General features: G+C 45.4%; 1 protein-coding gene across 6 annotated transcripts; it reads left to right on the forward strand.

Moving 5' to 3' along the window:
* Positions 1-62: 62 nt before the first annotated feature.
* mgaa (MAX dimerization protein MGA a) lies at positions 63-23020 on the forward strand. Of its 6 annotated transcripts, none has more exons than XM_069152764.1 (23): positions 63-133; positions 3189-4564; positions 5678-7493; positions 7925-8033; positions 8464-8565; positions 8664-8777; positions 8868-8990; positions 9198-9952; positions 10091-10373; positions 10690-10817; positions 10905-10973; positions 11224-11329; positions 11438-12624; positions 13610-13949; positions 14663-14932; positions 15137-16017; positions 16270-16392; positions 16480-16591; positions 16890-17008; positions 18213-18627; positions 18899-19036; positions 19128-19256; positions 20264-23020. In XM_069152764.1, the coding sequence occupies exons 2-23, from the start codon at positions 3249-3251 to the stop codon at positions 21028-21030; spliced, it is 9402 nt and encodes a 3133-aa protein (XP_069008865.1). In that variant the 5' UTR covers positions 63-133; positions 3189-3248; the 3' UTR covers positions 21031-23020. The 6 variants fall into 6 exon arrangements, with proteins under 6 accessions (XP_069008865.1, XP_069008869.1, XP_069008870.1 ...); XM_069152768.1 differs by lacking the exon at positions 63-133 and adding an exon at positions 1028-1183 and having other exon boundaries at positions 11441-12624; XM_069152769.1 differs by lacking the exon at positions 63-133 and adding an exon at positions 1028-1183 and having other exon boundaries at positions 8467-8565.
* Positions 23021-24058: the final 1038 nt, after the last annotated feature.

Raw genomic sequence — 24058 nt, forward strand, 5'->3', positions numbered from 1 at the left:
CGGAGCATGAGCATCACCAACTCCATGTGATGTATCTTCCGCCAGGATTCCCGAGGATTGTGGCTCAAAACTGCCAGAGAAGCATGCCGGCCTGCGTACTGAAGAATGCATCCGGATGCAGTAGGACATCCTGGTAATTTTGGCATACTGCATTTCACATACTATATAATATATATATATATATATATGTATGTATATATATATATAGGAACATACTAAAAATAATTTCCAGCATACTATGGTAGTGTGGAAGGCACAGTGTGTTTGGTCGAATTTTCAAAAGCTAAGCATAGTTTTTCCAACATATAATACTTCCATTGGTCTCACTCAACAGCATTATGAAACTTCTTGCGACAAAACGTCATGTCAGGGTGAAATCATCTTTTTTTTTTTTTTTTTTTAAATGGTCTACCCAAGTGTTGTTGTGAAGCCAAGAAAATGGCAAACCTCCCGCAAAAGGGATATCGATGTAAACCAACCAAACCTGGACTGAGGATTTAATCATGTCTCCACTCCTGCCTAGATTTATTTTCATTACTGACAATAAGTCTGGAAAAAAAACAACAACCCCGCAGTAACAACATGGTGGCGATCGAACATGGCGGCTGGAGAACGGATCCGGTGTGACGACGTAGAATGACGGAGGCGGCCCGGGTCCGCTAGGCCGCCGGTACCACAGCTCACAGACACACAGCAGAGGTGAACCGTCCCAGTACCGACCGTGTTTTTGTTTTTTGTTTTTTGTTTTTTTTACTCGCCGCCATCACCGTTAGTTATCTGACCGAGTCCCCGCCGGAAGTGGTTCCGTTTCTTTACCGACTGTCTGACCGAACCCGGGTCGCCTACACAAAGCAGTAAACACTCCAGCAGGTAAAGGGAACATAAAACCTCCCCGCGGCTTCTCCTTCCGCGGATCACGCGGCGGATCCCTCCGATGCCGGCGCTCTTAAGCCGCGCGACGAGTTTCGAACCAGGTAGCTACAGCAAGATGGCGTTCGCGGTTGCGCAGTAGCAGGGCGGGAGGAGGAGGAGGCGCGGTGACGTGACGCGAAGGACGCCGCGTGCTGCTGAAAACATCCACCGTGTCGATGATGATGGCGGTGGTCCGACAGGAAAACTGACGATAAAGGCTCGGATTCATGTCGCGCCGTCGACGCGCTCGGTGTGTTCGAGCAGGCGGAAGGTAATCCGTGTGCCAGTACCGGAGCACGTGGCGTCGGACGGCAGATGTTGGGATTTCTGTAGCCAACCATTACCGGGCCTGCTATAAGCTAGCTTTTTTTTTTTTTTTTCCCCTCTGAGCATCACAGTAATGTAGAATCTGCAGAGTCCAATCTACTGGAGTGACATGGCACACACTGTACTGACAGCTGCAGGATCCAGTTAACTTTAACTAGTTTCAAGCAGTTGCGCTTTTCGTCGGACTAAGTTTAGAGCCGCTGGTTAATGACACGTTAATCTCGTCATTCTTATTGACAATATTAGTAATAAATACGTAGCTGCATCGCAGCGGTGACAGTGGCTGTGAATGGAAACCAACTGGACTTTCTGAAAATCGTTTGGTCTTTTAAACCCCTAAAGCTAGCGAAACAAAGAGCTCTGTAGGTAAGCGAATATGATAGCGGGTGTTAAATCACGGCAGACAAGTAATAATTGTAGGTTCCCAGGCTTTTCGCTAAATCTAACGGGAGGCTGTCCTGTATTTTTCATCCAGTTAACAAATCGTTTGATGCCTCATAGTTTTACGACATGCGAAGGCGTGTGCACAGTATGTTAGGCATTCGAGTGGTTAAGTCACGAGAACACTGTTGCAATGGTCGCCATCTAAAACAGTCTGGCAAGCTAATGCAAAGACATAATAACTAAGGGAAAAGATGAGGCTGCAGGAATGTTAACGTTTTTTTTTTTTGGTTTTTTTTTTCCCCATGTATCAATAAACTCCCAATTAAAACCCTGCATGAATAAAATGACAGCATATTTGTTCGCTAAACCATTGGGCTCCATTTTGTTCTCAAGATTCGGTTCGTACTTATTGGTTCCGTCAACATAACGTGAGTAATGTCATATTTTATCTGTAATGTTAGAACACTGTGTAAGATTGAGCTGTACTGAATTAGTTTTAGATAAACTAAAATCAGTGGAGGAGGCCACACGGTCTTGTACCCACTGTGTTTTAATAAAACAACTTAGTAAAGATCTGAAACTTTAATGGTTCTTGAATGACACTTTTATCAAAGCAATTTTAAGATGAAGTAAATTCTACATTGTGTTACAAATATTTGGTTCTCATGCAGTTTAGTGGGGGAGAGTGTAACCCAGGATATTTTCTGTAGCAACAATTTACAGATGTCGCCTAGACGGCGAACTTAAAAGCTTTGCTTGATAATACATTTTACCCACGTTCCCTAAATGCTTCGCATGAAAACTATAGCAAAATGTTCAAATTTAATGATATTCCCTAGACGCTACAATTTTCAATTATCCCCTAAACGCCTTACGTGGATGTGATGAACCTGCAGATTCATGTTGTCGACACCCGTTTCAACTTTTCACTTTTACATGGCAGACACTATCTGCTTGTTTTGCTGTGGAGAAGAAGCCAATCAGAGGTGCTTTTTCTTTTTGCAATTGGAGAGCTTTTGAGATCAGATTGACAGAACCTGATCAAAGTTGCAAGTTGTTTTCAGATTCCTTACCGTGTCACCTGCGTTGCCATTAGCTGCTCACATGACAGAATGTTAAGCTCAGTGATTGGATGTTTCTTGATAAAATGCTCCATGCAAGTTGAAGTTAACTCTTTCTCCCCAAATGTTAATTAGCCAAGATTATATCTTCAACTTTTTTTTTTTTTTTTTCAAATAAGCAGGTATTTGTAGCACATTGGTTCATCACTTGGACCAATGTTTGAACTGAAGTTTAATGTTGGTCCAAGGTGTAGAAGAGCTCCAGCGTTTAGACCCTAAAGTGAATCAGACTTTATTTTCTGGAATCAGGGTTGCAACATCTCGCACTCCACAGCTCTGCAATATGGCTCAGTGATGTGGGAGCTTCCTGTGGTTCCATGTTGAAAACCATTGACATCATATGTAGCAGAAATAGTCGAATGCCAAGTTGCTACATGCAGAATATAACCATAATTTCCTTGAAGTGCATCTGATCACGACACCTTCTGGTTGTTGTTTTTTTAGGATGCTGTCTTGAACCATCAGGCAGATGCATACAAAGTGGGATTCTTCCGGAACCTGTTCATGGCTCCTAAGAAAAAGCAGAGAGGCATGGTGTTCCACAAGGAAGGGGCAACCACTCCTGCAGCAGCTCCTGCCATCAACCATCCCTCTGCATGCCTTGTTGCTCTGACGCCAGGAAAGGCGAGCAAAGGCGGGATGGAGCAAAGCACCGGTTTGACCAGTGAGGAGGCGGATATTAGGGTTAAACACAACATGTACCCGTCCAAGGAGGCCATCAGGAGGGTCGATGGACTAAAGGATCCAGCCAGTTCAAACCCGCAGTCAGAAAACCTGTCGCCTGATTGCATCTGTAAAGGCATTAAAGTGACACTCGACAACAACAACATGTGGAATGAATTCTTCAGATGCAGAACCGAGATGATTCTGACTAAACATGGCAGCAGGATGTTCCCCTACTGCCGCTTTCGCATCTCTGGCTTGCAGCCATCAAAGAAGTACTGTCTGATCGTGGACATTCAACCTTTAGACAACAGTTCTTACAAGTGGACTTGCAAGAGCTGGCAAGTTGCTGGAAAGGCAGAGTGCCATGTGAAGAGTCAGCCATTTTGTCATCCAGAGTCCCCAGCAACAGGTCAACACTGGATGCAGAGTCCAGTGTCCTTTTACAGACTGAAGCTCACAAACAACATCTTGGACCAAGAGGGGAACACAATCTTGCATCCGATGCACCGCTACTTACCACGGCTGCATGTGGTCCAGACTGAGAAAGCTGCTAAAGACATTAAGCTAAATGGTCCCACTGTTGTCACGTTCACTTTTCCCCAGACTGAGTTTATTTCCGTCACTGCTTACCAGAACACACAGTTTGCGCAACTGAAAGTTGACTACAACCCGTTTGCTAAAGGACTTAAGGAGGACGGGTCCAGTTTGTGGGGCCTAAAGCTGAAAGCAAACTCTGGCAAAGAGTTACACAAAGATCGAGACACTACAACTACTGAGCAACATTCTGTGAAGAGGAGCCTTAAGTCTCTGCTTGCAAACCATAAACCTCGATGTTCTAAAGCGGTGGATTCGAAGCCTACAGCAGCAGCAGACTTAAAGCCTACAGCAGCAGCAGACTTAAAGCCTACAGCAGCGGCGGACTCGAAGCCTACAGCAGCGGCGGACTCGAAGCCTACAGCAGCGTTGGACTCGAAGCCTACAGCAGCGTTGGACTCGAAGCCTACAGCAGCGTTGGACTCGAAGCCTACAGCAGCGTTGGACTCGAAGCCTACAGCAGCGGCGGACTCGAAAGCTTTGCCGCCAAAGAACCTCCAGAAAAATTCCACTACAAACAAAGATCAATCTTTTGTCAAGGTCCCCGGGGAAAGTTCGTGGTAAGAGTTCCACTTTGGCAGTGAAGATAGCATCCTCTGTTTCTTTGCACCAAATATCAGGTTATTAAGAGAATACAAAGCCACATTTCCACGAAAGTCTCAGAAATGTTTAGGTCCAGGGACTAATGTAAGGAATTTTCCAAGGAGCGAAAGATTCATTGAGTTTATCTGCATTTCTATAGCGGCCTAAATCCCTGTGAAATTTTGGCTAATCAGTTAGTTGTTTTACTGTATTATCTTTACACACAAAAGTACAAATCAATACCGACGTTGACAACATTTTAGGGTGGGCCTTGTTATTGTTGATCTCAAGACAGTGACCTACCTATCAGAGGATTTCAGCTTTAGCTGCATGTTGTTGTGTTGAACCAAACAAAATGTGTTTTCAGTTGCATGATTTAAAAATCTTGGTAAAATCTGAACATACTTGATGAATCAACAGCATTCAGAGCTACAAACCCACCCAGAAAGTTCTTGCACCGTCACAGCTAAATTTCAGGCTATTTGGCTACAAATATAATGATAAACAATTTTGCCATGTTGTTTTCACTGTGGTCAAAAGATTTGTGAAGATTTTTATTACGACACAAGCTTGTGTGTGACAATAAAAAGAATAATGATGGCATCTAAAGCGATGGTGACAGTGCCATGTCATTGTTTGTGCAACACTGCAGTAAACATGCCGCCCTGCAGATTGTAATGTATTGCCTTTGAACTTATGGTCTTTGGTCTGTTTATCAGAGTAATTCCTCTGATTCCCTGTGATGTTGTTTCAAAGCTCAATGAACAAATAAACCTGTTTGCAGCTGTGGGTTTTTAAGAATGAGGGTTCTAAGTTTTATCTGAAGGCAACTGGACTTTTTTAGTTTTTTGAAGACGTTTCTCCTGTCAAGACTTATTCAGTTCCATTGGAAAAACACTTCAGTGCTTTAATTAGCAATGTTAAGTTGCTGCGGTAACTGCAGTTTCTTAAAAGGTCCTTAGTCCTCAAAATTCAGAATCTGTAACCTTGTTTGTAGCGAGTTAGTGTCAGTATATTTTGACTACAAATGAAAGAATCAATAACGCTGATGTTACTAATGTAATTTTCCATTGTTTGATTTCCTGCCGCAGCAATTCTGGTCCAGGTCAGAAGTTGTTTTCGGAACTGATGCGTGAGGCTCATGTTTCACTGCAGAGATGCGACGTGGAGCAGCTGGGCATCAATCACAGCAACTCTCTCAATGGGGAGCAAACCAACACTAAGACCAAAACTTTGAAATTCGAAGAACAGGATGTTTTTCAGATGGACAACATTTCTGTCGCTGCAAGGACAAGTGAAACTGTTGTGAGGAAAGTTAAGGCGGACAAGCACCTTTTGAACTCATTGAACTGTGAGGACAATGAAAGCACAGGTTGCTCTGGCGCAGCGGCTTCAGCAGTGTCCCAGAACTCCTCAGAGGACTCGGACCGCCAACGTAACGCAGAACCTGCGTCGGAGGCAACTGCAAAGCAGCACAAACGGCCAGCTCGTCTGCCTCTGCCGGCACTCGCTCTTTTTTTGAAGCAACATTCATCGAAATCTAAAAAGACCAAAACTAAACCGGACTCTCCTCCCCCAGCAGCTTCACCCGAATCTCTGTCTGAATCATCGAGTTCTGCTGCAGCTTCTGCATGTCTGCCCTCTGATCGTGCAGCCGGTCCCTCGAAGAATCTCAGCAGCAACGCCACAAAACTAGACATCCAGGCGTCCGGACGTGCCGGAAGCGCAGAACTTCACTCGCATGAAGTGGTTTTGAATATTACTGGGCAAATAGTTGAAACGGCTCAAAAACCTTCCAGTCCATTGTGTCCAGGTGCCATTGCTGCTACGGATTCAGTGGGACCAAGAACTGATGATGGCTTGCCCTCGATTTATGAAAGTCCAGGCCCGGAACCGACAGTCCCTGACAGTCCACCAGTGTTACACAACTCCGACCAGCCATTTTGTACCCATGGGGCATCTACGTCCACCCTTTCCTCAACACTTGCTACCTCTTCCTCATCTCCCATTTTGTCCCCACTCATTGACACAGTGTTACCTTCCACAAGCTCGCCACATACGCCAACCGAGTCTTCCACACTACGCTCAGACTCTCCCATGCTAAAGGCTGAGTCTTTGCTTCTGGACCCGGAGTGTTCCTCTTTCAGCTTTGAGCCTTTGTCACCTGCAAGCTCTCCAGAACCGTTACCGCCCCTGCTGGCCTCAATAGCGTTGGAACTCGACTCCACGACTTGTGAAGAAGCTCTTACAGAAGAGCCTCCTGTAGACTTGTTGAACAGTGGAAACGCATCTGTGTTTAAATGGCATACAGTGTTACCGCCACCTGAGCCGTACATCGAGACTTCATTCACAACATTTCAGCCCACACCACAGACTCTTCCTTTAATGTCTGTTACACCACCATTGTTGCCTTCACAGACCCTTTCCCACCCTGAACCACAATGTCTTAACATCGCTACATCCACATCTCCCTCCGAAGCCCCTCCGTCATTTCAAGAGAACGAGCAGTCACTGCCTTTCCCAGCAGAGTTGTCCCCTCTCGCCCTTCAACTGCCTCTGTCTCCGACCTTCTCTTCATTAGGCGGTGATGGACTGTCACCCACACCTTCAATCGCTGATCTTGTGCACTTTTTCTCCACTGACGATGACCTTGGGATGGGGGTGGAGTTTGCTAATACAGAGGCCGTTGCTGTTCCCTGCCCTCCTCCGCCTACAGTAGAAGCACCCGAGCCTCCTCAGCAGGTGCAGCCGGTCCCAGCTAGAAAACCCTGCCAGCGCAAGAAGTGCGGACGGCCAAAGCAGACCAAGTCAGACACGGATCAGAAGACGGATGACTCCACCTACAAAAATATGCGACCTAACCTGGAGGAGGTGGAGGAGCAGTTATTTATCTCGTTTACGTCAAAGGTAAGTTCTTCCCTGATCCTTCAGAAAGGTTCCTTTGGTGGATATGCAGGTAGAAAAAAAACAAAAAAACAGAGTTCCTCCAATATGGTTTTGTTCCTTTGGGAAAGTTTCTGTGGTGCCAAATAGCTATTACCAGGACATAATTTGTCATTGTCATCTTTCAGGCTGCTCCGTCTTGATTATTTTCGATCACAAACCAAAAGGTTCAGATGAAGATTTATGTGGGTGTAACAGAGAAGGCGAAGGGTTGTATAAGAGTATGTTTTCTGATAGAAGATTGAATTAATGGCCTACTTGGGAATTTTGATGGCAGTATACAGGAGGCAGATATGGACAGTCTTGTTAATGTTGGTCGCTAGACTGTTATTGCTAAAGTATCTAGCACAGTATAACATGTACACACAGTATAATAAAAACAACTCGTGTTTCAGGAGGCCCTCAAACTCCACATTGTGGACTCCTCTGAAGGGACAGTACCTCCGCCGCAATCGCCACCTGAAAGTCTACAAACTGCCGAAGCACCTGAGAACGGCAACGACGGTATTACATCTTATTACAGCCAAGAAGTTCCCATTGATTTGATTAAAAAAAGTCATATAAGAATACCTTCTTGAAGCTAGCACGAACAAAAAGCTACCCTGAGACGACAGGACCTGGAAACTAAGCTGGTGGGACTTGGAGTTAACCTGAAGATGGGGAAACTCTAGACTAACAAAAAGATGTTTAGATGAAATACAGGACCTAAAATGTTATTTTAAACTAACCAGACCCAGAACCTAACAGGAATTAACGTTTTTTTTCTATATCGAGTTACATTATTACATTATATTCCGTGGGTTTGTACCGCAGGTCTGACCGAACTTAATGACATCAACTTGTGCTTTGGGACGATGTAACAGACATTTTTTTGTAGTTTTATAGACAAAACGATGAATGCAACCTTTTAAAGCAAAACTGTCCAAACCTTCAGCAGAGAGCCTGGAGGAGACGATCGCTGCCTTCCAGGCGGTTCTGCTGAGAGACTTGAAGCTGATGAAACATAGGCAGGTCATCCACCCTGTACTACAGGAAGGTAAGCATCACCTGTTTCCTACAGATTAACTGGAAGGAGACCACAGATAGAGGCTAACTTCTCCTGCTTGTGTTGTTGGTTGGTCTCTGTGAACTCAGTTGGTCTGAAAATGACCCTGTTGGATCCGAATCTGGCCATCGACCTTCAGTACCTGGGGGTCCGTCTACCCATCCCCCCACCTGGAGTCAGTCTGGAGCTGCCGCCTCCTCAGGGTGAGCGTCCTCACAGCGGCCGGTGGCAGGTGTACCGCTGCAGTGTTCTCCTGTCCATTCTAGTAACTCCCCGTTTTCTTTTATTTTCAGGTGCTTCTGCTGTGTTTGTGTCCAGAACAGGAAAAACTACAGATGTAACTCAGATCAAAGGCTGGAGAGATAAATTTACACCGTCAGAGGCTCCGCCCACCCCTGCAGCCTCCCTACCTGAAGGTGCTTTATTCATGTTTCTATTGACATTTTTATCATCTGCACTTTGTACAAACAAATAAAACACTAACTAACATGAATCCAGTCAGACAGGAACGTGGACCAGGTTTCAGTCGGGCCCCTGGACCAGATCTCAGACAGGAACCTGGATCTGATCTCGGGTCTAAGGTGTGGAAATGTGGTGTAACTAGTTTTTGTTGTGCCCTGCAGCCTGTCCTGGTCCCAGCTCAGATCTTCCGAAGAAGAACCTGTCAGCGTTTTGTAGCGACATGCTGGACGAGTATCTGGAAAACGAAGGGAAGCTGATCGACGAGCGTGCCGCCAGCTTCTCCCAGCCACCGGTGGAGCCGCCGGTCTACGAGCTGCCCACCAGGAGCACCAGCTACGTCCGGACCCTGGACCACATCCTGAAGAAGCAGAGTGCCAGCTCGTCTGCCTCGGACCTCATATCTGGTTTCATCCCCCCCTCCAAGAGACCCCGATTCAGTGAGACTAAAATTGGCAAAAGGGCAGAGAGGAAGCAGAGGGGTCCCAAATCAAACAAACCCAGACCAGAACCTGAGGCTGCTCCTGGTTCTGAAACTAGTCCAGCTGAATCAAAACAGCTTGAATTCCAGACCCCTGCGGACCCCACTTCAAACTCAGCTCCCCAATCGACCCCACCACTCAAGAAGAGGAGGAAACTCAAACCCAAAACGTCGTCCCAGTCTCTAAGCCCCTCCAGGTCTGCGGTAACCCCACCCAGGCTGTCTGAGGACCTGGCCCCGCTGGAGTCGGACTCGGGTCTCATGTCGGCCGGTCGTCGGCGCGAGGACACCTGCAAGAGGTCCGTTGGGCCCCTAGTGACCCGGACCCTTTTGAGGCAGCGGGACCTGGAGGACAACATGGTGTGGGATGGCCGACCTCGGACCTGGATCACGGACGAGAGGGCTGCTGTCGCCCTGACGTCCCTCTTCACTCTGACGGTAAGACTTCACTATTGTCTACGTCTGCTTGCACACAGACCCGACTTATCAGAGCTGATGTACCAGTCAATCAATTAAATAGCCGATCGACAGCAGATATATCACTAACTTTTCTGATTTGAATCCCCTCTTCCTCAGGGTTTTGTCAGCGAGAACCCTACAGCTCCGATCCAGCTGGTCCGGAAACACCCGCCTCGCTGTCTGAACGAGTTCTGCAGACTGGGCTGCATCTGCTCCTCCCTGTCCTACTCCTCCAGGAGCAGCCACTGCGGCCGCCCCTCCTGCATGTTCGGCTGCAGTTGCCTCAAACAGAAGGTGGTCCTCCTCAAGAACCTGGACGGGTCCGACTCCAGCCCCCACTCCCACCAAGGAAACTACAGGAAGAAGAGGAGGAGGAAGAGGAGGATGAAGATGGCCTACAGTGAGTCTGAGTCCAGTATCAAATCCACTCATCAGATATGAAAGTATAAATCGAATGAGTAAAGAAAACGAAATTATAAAATGGTTGGACATACTTTATTGCTGAGTTTTACTCCAGATGATGGAGGTTCTGATTGAACTGTGAGATTATTGAGCTCCAGATCTGGGTTTGATGGATGAAAAGTTTCAGTGGTACCTGGAGTTTACTGGAGTTTATTGGAGTTTAATGGTGAATGAAGCATGAAGCTCTGCTTTGAGGAGTTAATGTGGGATCATCAATAAAAACCTCTCTCCATCCTGTTGTGTCAAACTTGTAGTCCTGAAGGAGGCGGACAGCGTTTCCCAGCCTGCCGAGCGGGTCCGGACTCTGTGGGGGAAGGACGGCGAAGACTTAGATCCAGAGCCGGTCCACGTCCCCCAAGTGGCCCCCCATTCCCTCTCTACTGTAAGAACTCTGTTATGTAGATATCGGAATATTAAAGGGCTGCTCTACGCAAATATCAGCTGAAGTGGTGCGTTCAACTGTTTCCAGGACGGCAGAAAAAATCGCAGCAGCTGTGCCAGAGTCCGAGGCTTCAGAGGAAAGATCCAGAAACTGAAGGTGAGGCGAAGATTGATGTGAACGACCTCGTGTCTTTCTGTCTGAACGTTAAACACAACGTAGATTTATTTCACCAACAAGGCAACAAAGTGATTTAAACAAAACATTCAAGCGGGATTATGTCACAAACATGGTGATAATATTAACAGACATGCTCAGATGTATCATGTAGACTAGGAACTGAAGCGCTCCCAGTTTCGGTCCCCGTGGGACGCCGCATTTAACCTGCAGCTTTATGTTTGTCCACCAGGACGCCCCAAAAGGCGTGCGGGGTAAAGCTGCTCAACTGAAGTCCCAGAAACACAGAGACCTGGTCCCGAAGGAGACCGAGACCAAAACCTCCACTCCTCCTCCAGGTGGGTTCACAACCATGTCCTCCTGCTGTCCTTCTTCTGTCCCCTTGCTGTCCTCCTGTTTTCTGGTTCTATTTTCAGTAGTGATGGAGGTGTTTCATGTTTCCTCAGCAGGTGAAGTGATCCCACCTTCTTTCTCCGAGCCTCCTCCGAGTCCTCCAGCCGAGCAGAACCCAAAGCCATCAAGGCGTCTCGTTATCCTGGCCGACTGTAAGTGGGTGAGCGATGCCGACCGGAGCCATGTGCTGAAGAAGTTGTGTGAGGCAATGGCACAGGACAAACTGGACCGTCCGTTCTGGCTCAAGAAGTACCTCATCAGTCCCATCAGTCAGAATGTGGAGGGCAGCGGCCTCGACCGCTGCATCCAGTACAAGATCCACATCTCGAGGCCCGAAGTGAAGCAAGAAAAACAAATGGCACTAGAAAAATCAGCGTTGCAAAGACACCAGAGAAAGATTAATTCAACAAAACACAGACAGGTGGGCAAGAAGGCAGAGCCTCTAGAGGACTGGCAGAAGGAGGTGATAGAGGAGACAGGGCCTCCAGAGGACTGGCAGAAGGAGGTGATGGAAGAGGTGGCGCTTCTGGACAACAGGGAGCAGGTCCAGAAACTGAAGCCTGGAACTGAAGACACAAAGCTTCTGGAGTTCAGGCAGAAGAAGGCAATGAAGAAGGCGATGAAGAAGGTGAAGCCTCTGGACGTCGGACAGAAGGAAGCGATGAAGAAGGCGAAGCCTCTGGACATCGGGCAGAAGGAGGCGATGAAGAAGGCGAAGCCTCTGGACGTCGGGCAGAAGGCGGCGATGAAGAAGGCGAAGCCTCTGGACGTCGGGCAGAAGGCGGCGATGAAGAAGGCGAAGCCTCTGGACGTCGGGCAGAAGGCGGCGATGAAGAAGGCGAAGCCTCTGGACGTCGGGCAGAAGGCGGCGATGAAGAAGGCGAAGCCTCTGGACGTCGGGCAGAAGGCGGCGATGAGGAAGGCGAAGCCTCTGGACGTCGGGCAGAAGGAGGCGATGAGGAAGGCGAAGCCTCTGGACGTCGGGCAGAAGGCGGCGATGGGGGAGGCGGGGACTTCAGAGGACTGTCAGCAGGCGATGGAGGAAGGTGGCATGGAGAAGGAGGAGGAGGATGATTGTTCTGGTTACCAGGTGGATGGTGGGAAGGAGAGAGAAGAAGAGAAATTGAGATCAGACAAAAAGAAGTTTGGCCTGGGTCTGCCTTTCTTGAGGGGAATCTCCCCTGCCGGCTTCCTGTCAGCTCAGATGAAACAGCCAGGAGGAACAGACCACCTGGTCCAGGTAAGAATGTGACTGGGAGTTTTTCCTTTCAGCTTTCAGAGGTGTTCTTGTCCCTCTTTGAATTTTTGGTCTTGCAGTCGAGTTAACTAAAGCTAATTTAAGCAATATCTGCAATATTTGTGAGCTTGCGGTTCTGCAAATTTCACACAATTTTTCTGCAAAAAAGGTCATCGATAGTATTACAGAGCAACGGAAGTCTTTCCAAACAAAACTCAATTTATCAACAAAAATAAAGTTAAACTCCTTCACACTCAGCAAGGCTCTTCAATCTCTGCTCTTTATCAAAACATCATAAAAGCTACTTTTTTCCATGACATGCAAGTTTTGCTAATTTCTGCCAAAAAAAATTACTTAAAACTCTGCAAATGACCAAACACATTTTTGAGAAAAGCTGTTACAAAAACAAGCATTTTTGATAGCAAAAAAAAAAAAAATCACAAAAACATTACATAAAATCCTAGAGGGACTAGTTTTCTTCCTTTCAAAACAGAGGTTGTTACTTACGGTTTGTTTCTGTTAAAAACATTGTGTTTGATTTGGCGGTACATAAGTAAATTTGAATTAAATTGAATTCAGCGGATATTTTAACTTTTGTCACCAATTGTGTCTCTTTTAAGCACTTTGGCTTCAGCTGGTACTTCAGTTTTAAGCAGGACGTTAACCGAAACTTATTTCAGTGCTTTAGCTTCGGGTACAACTTGATGCAAACTCCTTGTTTTGAGCTCAAAATAGGCTCACAAACACAAACGGAACACGAAAGTGGCCCAAAAGCCTGAAATGATCCTAAATTCTCTAAAATGTTCAGTACATTTCTACTCACAACAAAGTGTGTTCACTTTTCTAATAGTTGTGAACAAACAACTGGAAAGCGAACAGCGTTTATACCTGATGACCCACAGAGACGTTGGTTTAATTTGACATATTTCAACCAACAAACACTGCCGAATGTTCACCGTCAGGGCTTCCGTTTGTGTTTTCCCTGCAGGTGAACGGGAAGCTCTATCCTCTGGCAAAGATCCAGTTGGGGAAGATGGGGGCGCTCCACCCAGCAAACCGTCTGGCGGCCTACCTTACGGGCCGGGTGTTGTCCAAGCGGGAGCCGCGTGCTTCTTCGTCGCCCTCCCCATTAGCCTGTAAACCTCCTCCGAGTTCAGAACCGACCCTCAAAGCCGTCTCCTCGGCGTCCTCTGTGCTCTCTGGCCTCGCCGCCACCGCCGCCAACACCAGAACCAATACCACCACCAGTACCGCCATCACCACCGCTGCCACCCCACTCAAACCGCAGACGACGGTCAGACTGGTCACCCTCCCAGCCTCCTCCACGGGTGAGCGCACGTCATCTTTATCATGGTTGTTTACCAGCCTTCATCCGCTGCTCGGTGGACGTTCATACAGAATTGATTTGCCAATAATAAACATCGTTTTAATGTCACTGCTTTAAAAAAAACAAAAAAAAACCTGTTATTTATATAAACCATATTTATATAAATGCATGTGTAAACCACGTAGCATATATGCAGTATGTATATTTTATCAATACATGTTTCTACATAAAAATCTATCAATAAAAGATGTTTCTATTGATAATGGTATACATAAACAATGTTTCAGTAAATAACGAAAAATAGAATGAAAGAAAAATAAGGTACTTTTTCGTTTTTAAATTGCACATTTTCGTGTTTTTAAAAAGGCCGATTTGACAAAACATGACTCGGCAAAAACGCGAGTAAACAATGTTTCAGTAAATAACTGTATGAATAAACTGTTTATATAAATGATTGTATAAAAACATATATATATATTTGTATAAACCTACTTTTTATAAAAAAAAATAGAAACAAATTGAAAATGGGGCAAATCTCTCGCCCGCTAAAACACAATCGTCGCTCTCCACCCTGCCACTCGCTGGATTTTGCTCAATGTTAACGTCGTTCGGTTCACTCTCCGTTTCTATAGAACAATTAATAAGTGGACCGTTTTTCCATATTCGAATGTGTAATAAACACACACCAAAAAAAAAAGTCCTTTTTGTGTTCAGACTCTCAGGTCGGCAGTTTGGTGATGGGACCTCCGGGCTCAGCGCCTTCTAAAGCCTCTCAGGTGGTGATGGTCCAGGTCCCAGGTCCTGGTAACACGGCTCCCCTGCTGCGTATTCCCGCCCGGGCCTCGACCGGTCAGAAGATGGTGCTGAAGCCAGTCCAGACGACATCGGGCCTCCAGTACTATCGCAGACCAGACGGGAAACTGGTCCAACTGGTTCCCATCAGCCAGCTGAGACCTTTCAATCCAAACCAACCCGCTCAGAAAGGTGAATCTACAGACCTGAAGGAGGGGGCGGGGCTAAACGCCACGTCGGGTCACACTGTGAATTACAACATCTCCATATTAAATGTTCATGCTGCAGACTGATGTCCTGGAAACTGACCTCTTTGTATAAAGTTGTTTGTTTGGTGAATAGTTTTGACCTGTCTCTCCCCCCCACCACCACCACCATGTCCTTCCTCCCCTTCAGTCCTCTCTGCTGCATCCTCTCGGGCTCCAATCACTGTCATCAAGCAACAAACTCTGCCTGTAACCACAGCAACCTCCTCGTCCACCTTCCTCTCCTCCTCCACCTCTTCGTCCTTGTCCTCCCTCTCCTCTTCCTACTCCCTCACCTCATCCTCGTTGTCCTTGCCCTTGTCCACCATGTCATTTTCCTCTTCCTCCTCCATCTCCACGACCTCCTCCTCCACCTCCACCTCCACCTCCACCATGCCCCCCATCCCCTCAGAATCTGCTTTCGCGGCTAAGAAGGGGACCTGCACCTTTAAGATCCTCCCCTCCGCCTCCGGGAGGGACCCCATCGTAGTCACCTGTAGCAAAGCTCCCGACCAACAGCCCACCGAGGTCGCGACTCCTCCGGGCTTCTTTACCCTCCTCCAGCCTCAACCCCACAACTCCTCCGTGGCCCCCATGAACCTCATCTCCCTCAAACCTTCGGCGAGTCGAGGGGCAGAGCCGGGGATCCAAACAGTGACGGCGTCCGCAGTCCCGCTGGGACCAGAAGGGTTGTTAGTCCAACAGAAACCTGCTTCTCCCCAAACCTCCACCATCACCCAGACCACCGCAGAGGCCACTCGCACAACCACACCTCCACCCCTCGCGGGGTCAGAGGTCACACCTGCACTCCCACCACACACCCCCACCGACAGCATCGGTGCTGAAACAGAAGTGGCCCGCGACCTGGTGGACCTGGACATCGTCTGCGTGGACGATGACATGGGGCTCGACACCACGGAGACGCTGGCGACGGAGGTGGTGGAAGTGACGTCAAGCAGCGAGACGGACAACTCGTCAGACTTCAGGGAGTCGGAGAGCGACGAGGAGATGCAGCCGACGAAAAACAACCACGTAAGACCTGCTTAACAAAAGTGTCTTTAAATGAAAGGACCGCAGTGAGTCAATTATTTCCACAGTTTATTAGAGGGATTTAGCGCTCATGTTTTATACCAGATTTGATTTTAAGTCACATTTATAGCTGAGAAGGTGATTTGTTTAAGTGTTTCCCCGAATACCTTGCATTAAATGTTTATCGTTCACATCTGTGGTGTTTGAAAGCTCTGCTCAGAGTAGATATGAGCTGATGTGTGTGCGTTTGTGCAGCGCCACTTCCACACCGTGCAGGAGAGGAACCGTCGGGTGCAGCTGAAGCAGCTGTTCGACAGTCTGAGGAAGCAGTTGGGACTGACGGAGGAGAAGTCATCCAAGATCTTCACGTTGAATGAGGTCAGAAATAAACTGCCCGCTGCCGGTTCGCTTGTTTGCTTGTTTGCCAGCCTGAAGACCAACAGGAGGCGCTGCGCTTCGTTGCAGGCTGTGCAGGTGATCCAGGAGCTGAGGAGGTCCGAGGCCGACCTGAAGGAGAGGAAAAGGAGGCTGAGGAAGGAGAGGGATGACTACCTGTCGGTTATCGCTCCGCCAACAGGTCCGAAATCACAAATGTTCACGTACCAGCGGTCACAAAAAAAACAAAACGCATTTAACACGGGTGCTGCTGTTGATCAAGTGACATAAGTCGGAATACTTACTGATGGAGGTGATTGCTTCTTCCTGCGCTGCACTCTACGTAACAGAAACAGTCTCTGAACTTTCCGATTGAACTTCATATGTATTTATATCCGGCGTGATTCATCCCCCTCGTTATATTTCTGCCTGCTGATCTGAAGAGTCATCACTGACTGGAAACGACTGCTGAGTGTTTTTTTTTTTTTTTCTGCCCGCAGACCAGTTGAATGCCGACTCCGTGGAGGTTGTGGATCTGTTGGAGGACGCGGACGAGTTCATCGAAATCTCATCTGACGAGGAGAACATCGTCGTCGCAGAGACCACTGACGTGGCAAACGTAAGAAATGTTTATTTAAGCATACGTGTTTCAGATTTAGATGAGGTCAATATTGTATAGAAACAAATATATAATTGATCTCGGGCATAAACTATGAAACAAAAATGCATGAAATAATTGAAGAAATTGTAAAACTAAACAAATTTCCAGCTTTTGTTTTGTTTATATGAAATTCTTATTTCACTTTGCCCTTTTTCAAATATTGAATGTAAACTGACATGAAAATGGGCAATTTGACAGAAATGTCTTTAATGAAATACAATAAATTATAAAAGAAATCTAATAACATTCAACAAAAAAGCTACCGTATTTTTCGGACTATAAGGCGCACTTAAAATCCTTAAATTTTCTCAAAAATTGACAGTGCGCCTTATAACCCAGCGCGCCTTATGTATGGTTACTTGTTGTGCTTATTGATCGATTTTATGTGGTACAATGCGCTCAAAAATCTGTCAATGTGTAAGTACGACTTTGGTAAGCAACGAAGCCGCTCCGCTCAATGGATATTCGGAGCATTACGGTACGCTGTGTCACTACCTGATCGGCCCCGTAACAGGAATGTAATGTCTAAACTAAAAGTGCATTCGTGTAAGGCAGCCCGCGCCCAGAGTATGCGTTAGCCACAATAAACCAATCAGAGAACAGTATTTAGTACGCTTACCCCCTCCACTTTTTATACGTAATACTTACTGTGCTTCAACATTATATTACAGTACATTTGTGTGTACGTAAAAGGACTCCAAAAATGGCACCTGTTAAGAGGCATGCTTACGAAGCGGGTTTCAAATTCCAAGCAATTAGCTACGCAGCAGAACATGGGAATAGAGCAGCCGTGAAAGAATTCAACATCAATGAATCAATGGTACGGAAGTGGAAAGTTTGATTTACCGGACTGTGTTGTTTTGCTTAATGCGCCTTATAATCCGGTGCGGCTTATGTGTGAACATAGACACGTTAATTCACAGTGCGCCTTATCATCCGGTGCGCCTTATAGTCCGAAAAATACGGTATTATGAAATGAATGATGATAAAATAACATTTCATCACAATGAGCTGCATTTTAATAGTTTATTATTGGTCACTGATCTGTTTTATTGATTGAATCTGAAGCCCTCTGGTCTCCATAGAGACCGTAGAGATAGTGCTGCTGCGTACTGCAGGTCCGCAGGCGAGCTCACCTGAGGCGTCTCTGTGTTTCTGTCAGGCGGCAGACGACGTTCAGGAGACCCAGACTCTGCAGAGCGACATGGAGAAAGTGGAGCATTTGAAGAAGTGCAGAAGCTCTGATCCCCCACCTGCAATGGGCGCAGCCTCCGTTCCACCAGCAGGAGCACAGATTAATGAAGACATCATAATCACATCAACTGACCTACAGCCGACTCCAAAAGCTCCTCTTACTCATGTTTCTGACCCTCCCACTCATACACCTGTCCCAACACCTGTTCAGCCTCAGTCTCTCTGTCAGAGGGTCCCGCAGCTGTTACAGCCCGCCCTGGCTCACCCTGTTGCATCCCACAATGCACTTGTGGCGAGGGAGCGGCCAAGGACAATTCCTAACATACTGTCTCGCCGTAAGAATCCGGCTCCAGCATCGTGTCAACACGCAACGACTGGAAACGGTAAGACTGAACTAAAAATTGGACTGGATGACTGACTGATAAACCTGACGGAGTAACTCACCAACTCACTGACTGACTCACCTGCCCACTCTCTAACGGACTCAATTGTTTGAAGGGAATAATTAGCTAAATGTCTTTCTGACACCGACTAAGACCAGTGCTTATTAACTTAAATGACTGTTCTAAATCACTAACAAACTGGAATGTAAATTTCTGACCAAATTCTTGATGTCCTGTCACCTCTGAGAAAATTTCCCTCGTGTTGTTCCAGGTGAACATCCGTCCCTCCAGGCTCTAGTTCCGGCTGAGACTCTGTCTTATGTCGGCGCGACGTTACCGGTACAACCGGTCCTGACCTTGAGCCCGCTGATGGCGGGACAGACCGTGCTGCAGACAACTCAGACACCAGGTACTGACTGATCACTGCCATGCTGTTCTCTGCTTCACCATGCTTTTATTGTGAAAGTAAGACATGACCTCTTCCTGTCTGGATGCTGTAGGTGTGGCCTCAGTCACCTTGAACATCCCCAGTCTGACCAATCAGCAGATCCATCTTACCTCACTTCCCCACCCCTCAACCGGTAAGATGTACCGCAACGATGCTCCCCTCTCTGTCACTAACCTCACAGGTAACTAACTTCACATGAAATTAACTCGCTAACTAAATTCACATGAAATTAACTCACTAACTAACTTCATGGGGAACTAACTAACCTCACAGGGAACTAACTCACTAACTTCACATGGAACTAATTCACTAACTAACTTCATAGGGAACTCACTAACTAACTTCACATGAAACTCACTAACTAACCTCACAGGGAACTAACTAACGAACTCACTAACTTCACATGGTACTAATTCACTAACTAACCTCACAGGGAACTAACTCACTAACTTCACATGGAACTAACTAACTTCGTAGGGAACTAACTAACCTCACAGGGAACTAACTCACTAACTTCACATGGAACTAATTCACTAACTAACTTCATAGGGAACTCACTAACTAACTTCACATGAAACTCACTAACTAACCTCACAGGGAACTAACTAACGAACTCACTAACTTCACATGGTACTAATTCACTAACTAACCTCACAGGGAACTAACTCACTAACTTCACATGGAACTAACTAACCTCACAGGGAACTAACTAACTAACTTCACATTAAACTAATTCACGAACTAACTTTATAGGATATTAACTAACCTCACAGGGAACTAACTCACTAACTTCACATGGAACTAGTTCACTAACTAACTTCATAGGGAACTAACTAACTAACCTCACAGAAAACAACTAACTCACGAACTAACGTCACTGGGAACTAACTCACTAACTTCACTCGGAACTAACTCGCTAACTAATCTCAGAAAACTAACAAAACTAACTTCACAGGGAACTAATTAACTAACCGCACAGGAAACAAGCTAACTTAATACCTGACCTCACAGGAACCCAACTTACTAACCAACCTTTCCGGGAACTAACTAAACTAAAATAACAATAAATAAAAACGAAATTATAGTAACTCAAATAACAAATGACTTTTAAAATTTTAAAATTTCATTTTGATGTGTTTGTTTGTTTGTTTGTTTGTTTGTTTTGATTGTCTTTGTTTTTATGTACAGCTGCAGACTTGAACAGCCTGCTGCAGATGGTTCAGCCGGCAAACATCCAGCAAATGCAACAGCAAACAAATCAACAACAATTACAAACACAGCCTCTACACCATCAGCTGGTGTTAGCAGGTCCTCCTCCTCCTCTTCCTCTGGTGGTCTCTGCTGGATCAGACCTGTCATCAGACCGGATCAGAGACCAGGACCGACCTCCATCCCAGACTGACCTCAGACCTGCGTGCTTTGAGAGTCTCAGCGGAGATCCATCAGAGGTTAGAGCGGAGGAGACCAGAGGGGACCCCGAGAACGAGAGCCTGAAGTCCCTCCTCAACGAGATCGTCTTCCTCAACCAGCAGACCGTCGCTACGGGGACGACGGCGGGGGTACCGTTACCAGGGACACCGTCCTCTCAGGATGTCGCCGTGCAAGGCGAAGCCGAGAAACAGGGACACGCCCACAGCCCCTGGCTCCTGCAGCTGGACTCTGACAACGCCGTTGACACGGACATGGCGGGGGTGGGATTTAATGGCCACACAGAAACAATGCAGACTGGCATGCAGATGGGACTGGCCAATGGGAACGCTAAAGGAAGTGTCCTCGCCCCGCCCCCTCTGCTTCAGATGAAGGTGGGCGGGGCCAGAGTTATGGACCCCACCAGCAGTGACGGAGCAGCAGCAGCAGTGGGAGGGGGAGGAGAGGAGGGGAAGGAGGGAGGCATGACCTGGAGGCCGATGCCGAGGTTGGTTCCTCTGGGGCTAAGAGGAAACCTCCCCAGCTGACATCACGCTGTCTTACTGATGTCACAGCAGCCCCAGGACCTCATTGGCCCTCTGCAGGCAGGGAAACATTCTCTGATTGGTTCCAGAGCTAAGTTTTGTTCCTGACAAATTTTACCTTCTGACATCCAATCAGGCAATTCAACGATGTTTACAGACAATCAGAGATTAACGTCAACATTCTATTTATTTTGTTCACATTTTAGTTTTTCTGTTTGAAGGCAGCAACGTGCAACCATGGCAACTTTTAGGGCAACAGTTATCGAGTCACCCGTGAGGAAATTTGATGAGGTCAGCCGATGCCCAAAGACCTGAGAGAGAGAGAGAGAGAGAGAAAGTGTGTGTGTGTGTGTGTGTGTGTGTGTGTGTGTGTGTGTGTGCGTGCGTGTGTGTGAGTGCACTCGTTTTCGTTGTCCATTTTTCTTCTGAATGTACAAAGGTGTTCCTTTTTTTTTTTTACTGCGGAAGCAGAGAAGGTGCGAATGCAACATAAGCTACATAAAAGTGCAGATTTTTGTTTGTTGCACTGAGTTCCAGAGTAAAGTTTAACTATTTCAGCTAAAAAGTTTCAATTTAGAGAAAAACATACATTGATATATCATAAATAAACCTGATAGTTTCACAACAGTTTATTATCCGCAATATAAATTCAGTCTGAGGCTGTCGTCATGACAATGGTAGGTTTCCTGTTGCCAGGGTGACTTGAGAGTGGCAAAAAAAAGTTGTTATAAGAAAATAATCGAAATATTTTCAGTTCACTTTCCAGAACAATTGTTTTTATATTTTTGCAGTGATCGGTTTATTAATCGACACAAAAATGATCAGCAGCTGTTCTATTATGCAAACTTTCTGTTTTTGTTTCTCGTCATTCTGTAACATTAGTCTTCAAATGTCAAAAGATTTTATTGTAAGATAGGACTTTATTTTTAACTTCAGAGCGCCTCGTGTGTTTGGGCAATGTAAAGTTCGAAACAAGTTCAAAACCGACCAATCAGCAGGCAGCGTCTCATCGGTTCAACCAAAACACAACACACTTCGCCTGCTGGAAACTATAGTAATGTACAAATTGAAATTGAAATATTTTAGTTTTAAAACCAACAGTCAAGTCATCTGATTGGTAAATTAGTCCGTTATCAATAAAAATGAGGTGGTAAAACGTCAAGATCTGATACTTCTCTTTTCTTTGACAGCAAACTGAATAAAAACAAAGTCTGCTATCAGGTCAGTTTGGACAAAAGGAAGAATAAACCGGAATTTATTTGGTGTCATTTCCATTTTGAAAAAATATAAAAAAAATTATGGTTCAAAAACAGGCAGCTCAAATTGGATGTATAACTTTCACAAAAACAAAAAAACTTTTATTTTTTGTTTAAAACATAGGTTGATGTATCATATGGAAATATATATTACTTTAAAAAGCTCTCATACTTAAATGTTTTATTATTTAGAAAAAAGTAAAATCTTCAATTAAAATCAAGTCAAAGCAAAAATGTTGTTGCTAAAATTTAAAACCTAAAAATTGTTCTAAAAATTTTAAAAACTGTTCCTTTAAAGAAAATCTGTTGTGACATTTTTTGTTGTAAAATTTCGGCTTCACTTTTGTGCTCAATGTTATAACTTTATTATGAAAATCTGATCTTTGTTTCCTGAAAGTGGTCCCGCAGAAAATAATTTTCCTGAAAAGTGTTATTCTGAGAAACGTCGGCGTCGTTTGTTCCTCGACATCACGTCAGGATGAAATATTTCAGTTCTGTTTCCGTTTTAAGGGAATAAAAAGGATCTGAAGTTCAGCAGGAAAATGTCTTTGTGTTTAACAGTTGTTACAGGAATCACACCTGGTATCACCTGGACCTGCAGCACGATTAAAGGAGCAGTCTGCTGCTTTGTTTTTCTTAAATTAGTATTTTTGTACACGTTTAATGACTGAAGCAAATGTCAGTTGTCTGAACACCTCAAAGTAAAACTCTAATATCAATAAAGTTTTGAATATAAACTCCTGAGTCCTGCTTTTATTGTAATACGTGAGGACAAAATATACCTAATTCAGGTTTGATTGTTCAAATTTCTGCCGGAACTGGAACTTCCTCTGCGGAAAATGACTTCTCTGACGTACTTGATGGTACCTGAACCCGTTGTTCAGGAATGAAAGCAAACTTCTTCTCAAAATCATTCCGGAGTACTTTTGTTTACCAAGTCGATGTATTTTAATGACGTCCTGCAAAGAAAAATATTCTAAATAAAGCTTAAATGACTTTGTAATGATACCTGCTCTTCTGTTCCCGGTTTAAAAGTACTTGTTTTAATTCTCAATAGCATGTTCAGCTTATTTTGGCCTTTCTACCCTTCCATATATTATGACGTCATTACAAAATGTACTTGTCAAAATAAATTCGAAAATGTTTCACTGAACAAATAAAAGCTATAGTTTGTGCTTTTGCCGCTGAGAGGCGGTGGCCGTTCACACTTTGACGCTGCAGCGTCGGTGCGTCAATGTACGTCAGACACGGCGACACCGGAAGGTAGAAAGCTTTGCAGTCAAAATAAAAGCATGACGAAACAAGTATTATTAAGAAAAATGTTAGGATTTAGTTTTTTTAGACACGATTTCATTTCTGTGTCATGTCAAACTCTTCCACATTACAAGACTCCATAAAATTTGCAGAAATTTACACAGCAAATATCTTTTGGTAAAACAGCCTCTAACGCGAATGAACAAAAAGAGAAATTCAGAATTTAAATGAACCCATCGCAGAACTGATTTCACCCAGAAACACGAGTTAAATGTTTTGAGTTGCTTATGTTAGCAAAAACAAAACAAAGGCTGCAAAATTCTGTCATTCAATCATGTTTCAGGTCTCAGTCATGAACTAAAATTGCTTAAATGTAAGATACATTTTGGCGGAACAACATCATATCTCATCATGTAATGTTTTTTTTAATAGAAATTTTAATCTGAATACATTTTGTTTTAACTTTTCACCACTGAAAAGTTACTTATAACAGTTTCTCTCTCTTGGAGAGTTCACCAATT

Source organism: Embiotoca jacksoni, unplaced genomic scaffold (assembly GCF_022577435.1).
Source record: "Embiotoca jacksoni isolate LCO1_2020_lvr unplaced genomic scaffold, fEmbJac1.0.p SCAF_18, whole genome shotgun sequence".
NCBI lineage: Eukaryota > Metazoa > Chordata > Actinopteri > Embiotocidae > Embiotoca > Embiotoca jacksoni.